At 39.7% G+C, this 6,719-nt stretch overlaps 1 protein-coding gene across 1 annotated transcript in view; it reads left to right on the forward strand.

Annotated features, from left to right (window-relative positions):
• Window positions 1–1,129: 1,129 nt before the first annotated feature.
• cabp7b (calcium binding protein 7b) overlaps window positions 1,130–6,719 on the forward strand; it is a 25,832-nt gene continuing 20,242 nt past the window's right edge. Inside the window, exon 1 of the mRNA XM_005934689.3 lies at window positions 1,130–2,152. Within this exon, the coding sequence (XP_005934751.1) occupies window positions 2,044–2,152 (109 nt within the window). The 5' untranslated portion in view covers window positions 1,130–2,043. The remainder of the gene's footprint in view (window positions 2,153–6,719) is intronic.

The following is a 6,719-nucleotide window of genomic DNA, read 5'->3' on the forward strand; positions in this document are numbered from 1 at the left end:
TGTCTGGAATTGCCTCTTTCAGGAGACTGAGTAGTGTGGTTCACTCTTAAATGCAGCACACCCTTTTTGAAAATGATAACCCCCACCTTTGCCACTCCACAGGCCCTGTCTCAGGAATCCACAAAAGTAAAGTGCAAAAATGACTGTTTCTTTCATCAGAGACTGTATATAAGCAATGGAAGCAGCACCCATTAGACAAAGTCACACAAACTCGAGAACCACCTTGAGCACCCTTGCCACCACCATTTAACTTACTATGTTTATGCTTGCAGATCAGTGACCTGTCACTGTCACAGGTTTCTACCTACACTACGACCTCTTTTTTGTAACAAGTGGAGTCGCCTCCTGCTGACCATTAAAAACCATAGACGTGTATGAGTGTATGGGATTTCACATACCTCCACTTTTCAGACTAAGAAGTTAGATCCGTGTTTGCTGCAGGTTCAGGCCAGCTTCACAGCTTCAACTCTTTGATCATTTATTTTCTTTCTTTTCGTGCCATTTTAACGCAGGCACTGCCAGCCCATGAGCAAACTGCACAGCAAACTGCGCATTCAACATTTTGGCCTGGGCATAACGCATGCTGCCTCCTGCATGCTCAGTGTAACAGCCACCAGAAACCACCAGATGAATTAGAGAGTCTTAAAAGTGTTGGTGGAGGGATTTTTTTTACCTTCTGGTCAGCAACCGCTTCTCCAAATCTTTGCTATACTAAGCAAACCGCCTGCAGGAAGATAGCTTTGTAGTCACTAATGCATAAGCTATTCTCAAAGTCTGTTTCTCCAAAAGAAAACTGTTCTTCACTAACGAGCACGGCATTTATTCCAAATTCCCTAATATATTCTGCATCTCACTAAATTCACGCTTCAATTCTCCCTGATATTTTTTTCACTTTCAGTTTTTCACTTTTTTATTCCCAGGATCGGTGTAGCGATAAATGAGAAAAAATGCAAATCACAATAGGCTGACTGGGCTCAAAAGCCACACTTGTTGCTCCATTCTCACTGTTAGACATGTAGACCTTTATATTGTGTTAGCACTTATACAGACTGCCGAGCACAAAGAATAAAGATAATCGCATTACAGGCGGGCAGTTTGGAAGCAGTCACAGGCTGCGCTTTAATGGAGGCGGTGGCAGTATGGTGAAAGCGTGCGTGCACGGGTGCTTGTGTGTGTGCTGCTTTGTGAGAACCAATTGAGGCTGAAGCAGAGAGCTGGAGAGAGAGGATCACAGCCTTATACACCGTGTCTGTGTCACATGAGAGGGGGTCACCCAGGATTCCCTTCAAGCTGCTCTTCAGGAAAAAAGAATGTTACAAGATTTGTTTCCCGCCTCGTTTACCGGATAGGATCAGCACGCCAGCGCTGCTGCTTTATCTTGTGTTGTCGATTTTTAAATTTTTTTTAAAGAAGATGCCGAAACGGGGAATAAAAGTGAGGCAGACTATACCGGGAACAGACTATTTAAAAGATCAAGACTCCTTATAGGAATCAGTAAGAAACATTATAGGTAAATTATCTTTTTAGGGTAGAATTTTTCTCCCATTTCTTTTTACGTGCTTCTTTTCCTCGTTTTAATGCTGTGATGCAGGAGCTTTGGAAGAATTGCAAATTAGCCTGTTTATCCCGTTGATTTGGATCTTGACTTTAATATAAGCCAAATATTTGCTCGTTTGAGGCTTTATTTAGGGCTCTAGACATACTGTCGCTTTGCTCAACAAGCTATGAAGTAAAAGTTTTACACGCCAATTTTATTTGCCTTTTCGCCTCGTGTCTTGATCACAACACGCTGCAAGGGGCTGTGCACTGAAACCAACCGCGATTTACAATCTGCATTTTCAGTCGAGGTGATTTTACTCGTGCTTTCTGCACTCGCCGACAATAAGGAAGGTTGAACTCCGCTGAGGGAAGGTTTACCTCCTTTCATTTGCTTGAGTTTCTTTTGCCTAAAAGATCAAGGACAGTAGCAAAGGGTCTGTCAAAACTCCGGAGAGCGAGGCTATATGAAGATCGAGACACAGTTGTTGCTTTTCCCTCGCAGAAATGCCAGTGCGTGCTGTGACCACCAGGTTCATGTACAAGGGACTTTGCACTATTCCAGATGTCCTCACCTACCGGACCCCTGTTAACCTGCCTGAGGATGAAGTGGAAGGTGAGGCTTGTTGTTTTTTTGCTATCTGTCTGTTTGCTTGCTTTGAGTATGGTTTCAACCAGTGACAGTAACGATAACAGCTGTAACTCCCGAATTTGAAGTTCAGCTGCCAAATCAGGACCCTGGAGAGCTCCAGAGGGTGTGCGCTGTACAACCTTTTCAACAAATCCGACACCAGATCTCTGTGTGTAAGATCTAGATGGTTTATAGTTTTGTGCTGGGGAAAATACCGACAAACTGTATGCTTTTACTTTTTTTCTTGCTTATGATTTTTGGCACAAAATTAAGCTGTAGAAATAGTTAATCGTGCTTTTTCCATTCATACATCAACCAAAAATTTCAATTTATCATCTAATCACAGCAACGGGATATTATATTGTGAGTAGACTGCATGTTTATACACTGCATTTCTGTACCCCTGACCTCTATGAGACTCCGTTGCACCTGCTGTTATTTACTCATCCAGCCAAGACTGAGACACAGACTGACGAGTAGAGGGACTCTGAATTTTGTTAAAAGGGAAGGATCCAGTAATGGACAAAAACACTATAATGAATGTCAAACTCATAAATATAAAACTGCAGATTACTTGAAAATCGAAGGCAGACAAAACTCATCAATGAGATTGAACGATGGACTCATTTTGATCCATAAATTGCATCATTTCATCTTTTATGAATTGCATTAACCAGAAAAGAAGAAGAAGAAGAAGAAGAAAAGAAGCTTTCATGCTGTACAGAAAGGGCAAGTGAAAGATTCACTTAAGCATTAAATTCACACTTGCTATTGTAACTGTAGGGCCGAGTTGTTAAAAATAGAGGTTTTGTTTTGCAAAAATGGTCCTCACAATGAGAATGCACACTTGGCAGCGATTTGGAACAAAGCCAGGCAGACTACAATAAAGAGATAAGTCAGATCAGATTTGATATCGCCAAGTCTTTTATGCATAGGGAATTCCATTTCCCCTTTCTTCTGTCTGTAGGTTGCCCGGTCCTCACAAGTGGCTGCCTGCCCTTGCTTCGAGCCACTCATTTGACATTGAAAATCCGCTATCTGCAGACACGATATAAATTAAATTAAAAGATTGGCTATGGAAAAGCAAGAAAAAAACAACAGCAGTAAAATGTTGGCGGGTGGTGTCATCAACGGCCATGCAGCTTTTCAGGTATTGGGCGAATCTTTCCAAATTTTAGTTTACTAATTGAGTCATTAAATATTCAGAGTAAGACAGACCACTGAACCATGAATATTTACTGCAGGGAGGATTCACTGAGCATGTAATGCACTGCTACGTTTGCATGGCCTCACACCCTAGCAGTGCCCACAGTAAACAAGTAATCTTCCTGTTTTCACCTGCTCCAGTGGCAGGTAAAATGCATTAACGAGAACTGTAAGTTGATGAGGGAGGCAAGAGAGTTTAAGATGAACCTCTCCTGTTTACCAGCACAGAGCCAGTCCAAGGCTTTGAATCTGCAGCCTCCAACGTACCCTTTCACTGCTGCGCCACCTTAACGCACTCTGAGGGAGCTGCAGCACTGCTTAAATGAACCTTTTTGGTCTGCTGCAGTCCAGGGTTTCTGAAAAATCCCCCCTCTCTTCATAGAGGTCCGAAATTCAGACTGTAAATGTTGTTTCATCCACAAAATCTTTAATTATATTGGGGCAGAAGTTCCCTGATTGCACAGCTCACATAATTACTTTTTATAATCATATTTATGATAATCTTTTTTTTTCTTGCAAGGTGCACATATATACTCCAAGTGCAACTGGACATGTTTAGAATGATCCTTGATTCAGTGAGTCTGTCGCAGTCAGAAAAACAAACCTGATAAAACAGATAACATTTTATGCTTCATATAGGATTATTATCATTCTGTGCCATGCTGCCAATAACTTACGCAAGCCTCCATTTTCTCTCTACATGTATCCTAACATCTAAACTCATCATCAGGCTCACAGAAACTATAATCGCAGTAAATCAGTTTTTAGTATTGAAGAGCATGCAGGCGATGAGTTGTGCGGTTAAATCAATGGGACTTTTTTCTTGGTGACATTGTTTCAGGCACGGGTCGACTGCCACTTTGGAATACACACAAAAAAACACAATACAAGGACAAGAGGACCTTGCATCCTGTGCAATGACACGTGCTGCAACGTGGACAGTACATAGAACAACCCGTCCCAGACAAACAAGTTAAAGAGTTTCATTTTACCTCCAAGTTTTAGTGTTGACTGATTTTCTCCTGTACCAGTAAACCAGCAGCATAAGAGCTGCAAGATGCATTGTCTAAACAACCCCCCACTCATTAGCTGAAACACAGTGGCAAGATGGGGAAAAATGTTGTGCAGTGGATCTGCAAAACGGGACTGAGCACATAGCCTGTGGGGAGAGTTTTACCTGAATCTCTGGCGTAGTCACTAGAAACCCAGGTCAAGAGTTTTTGTTTTGTGCAACGGTTTTTAAAAAGCTCAAAAAATATTATTATTCATCTTCATATAATATCCAGTACCTTTGAGATTTTCTACAAATGTGACCTTTTCAGAGGGTTTTAGAAAAAAAACAAATCTGTTCAAACATCACTCATCTTTAGAAGTTTAGAGGGATGCAACAGGGGACTGAATGTGAAATATCACATAGCTTGTTCTCTGTTCACAAGTTCTTCAAATTTAATGCAGAAAACTGTTAATGATTTGTGGGCATGTGGTGAGATCTGATTTTCCAACAGCTGTTCAGTTACATATTGGATAAAGGTGGGCAGCAACACATTTCACAGAGGATAAAAAACATCACCTTTTGACCTCCAGCCTTCATCTGAGTTTAAAAATATATAGCTATCAAACACCAGATTTTCCCATTAACAGCACCATCAGGGGTACCCCAGAAGCACCATGAACTGCAGTGCCTCTGTTTTTTTCATTGACTAAATATTATGTGCATTACGGTTATTCTACGACAAGACCTAGGGACCTTAAATGAGGATATAATTTACTATGATGTAAGGAATGACGTAACTTCTTTAAACTATAATGTAAAGTTGAAATTAAGAAAACAGCTGAAGATGGCATTAACTTAAAATTGAGTCAGATATTACAGAATCACGTGTTTTCTGATTTTATGCTGCAATTGGATGAATATAACCAATAAAATGAAAAAGAAGTTCTAATTATTTCAGTGGTAGAATCAACACTCAACAGAGATTATATATAAATCTTTATAATCCTGTCATCTTAAGACTTTGCCATCTTAAGCTGCCATTTTATTAGGATCACAGTCTTAAGTGCAACATAATAACATCCCTCCCACCCCTCCAACAACCAAACCAGGCAGTAACTTACACTGTTTCCTGAAAACTGTACGAGCAAGTAAATGCATCTGACAACAGTGAGGATTACAGAGACTTGAATGGACAGGACATCCTCTGGACTGGGTGAAGTTGAGGGAGGCTGATTAAGTGCTCGCAGCTCTTAATGGATATGCAGATCCCAGGGAATGTTTTTCAAACAGATGGTTGCCGAGGTGGGCAGAGCCGACAGCAAGGCTTCCTATCCTTTTCTCTGCCCTTGTGTCACGCACTTGTCATAAAGCCTGATATGAAGCCACACTATTGTAAAAGCAGCCGTTCTCCCGCCTCTTAGAAATCAGTGCGCATTTGTATATCTGAGATCTGTAGATCCCTCATGTAAAACTGGATCGGTTTAACTCATGATTAAATCATCTTTTAAAAATCCTAATCTGGGCAATGTGGCGTTGGGCACTCTCTCTGTAACCGTGGAACAAAAAGCTGCTTAATTCATCACAAATTATACGTGATAATTAAGCCATTATGTTAATGACATAACAGCAATCACTATATTTAATCATGTCCCTGAAGAAACCCATGAAACATTTATGTGTGCATTTATCCTGTAAACACTGTTAGGTGAATGTCTATGTGGACATTATGCAGTGCCAAGTTTCTCTCTATTTAATAAGCACTATATTAAATCCCAGGTCCAGAGCCAAGTGCAGCTCATTATACATGACCGACTGGATAACCTCTAATGCCCATATTGGAATTGATCCAATTCATAATTACACAAATAAATAAAACACTCAAAAATGTATATTGTATAATACAGGAGACTCGTACAATACAAATTTATTAGACCACCTGTCAAAAGAATAAGTAAAGAACATGTTTTTTAAAAAACGCATTTATAAATAAATATTATATTATTATTATTATTTTTTAGGCAAATAGCAAACTGAATTCATGTTTGAGAAGTCAGAATTACTCAAGAATAAATTCAAGTGCTAAAACTAATTTTTCTGTTCAGGAATGCACGTAAGTGCCTGTAATTTGGCATCTTAATTGAAAATGATTTTTCTGCTTTTTTGTATAATGGTAAATTTAAAAATTCATGGAAAACAACAAGAATTGTGTTTTAGCATTAAGGAGCTTGCACACACAGGTGGATTAACTATTATAACAACATAAAAAATTATTGTATTAATTATCAATTCTGTTAATTTATGGCAGCTGTGGTGCGAGCCTTACATTGAGTGGTGCTCTAATTAATTTGTTAA

Source organism: Haplochromis burtoni, unplaced genomic scaffold, assembly GCF_018398535.1.
Source record: "Haplochromis burtoni strain Fernald_Lab_line unplaced genomic scaffold, NCSU_Asbu1 Contig_182, whole genome shotgun sequence".
NCBI classification, from domain to species: domain Eukaryota; kingdom Metazoa; phylum Chordata; class Actinopteri; order Cichliformes; family Cichlidae; genus Haplochromis; species Haplochromis burtoni.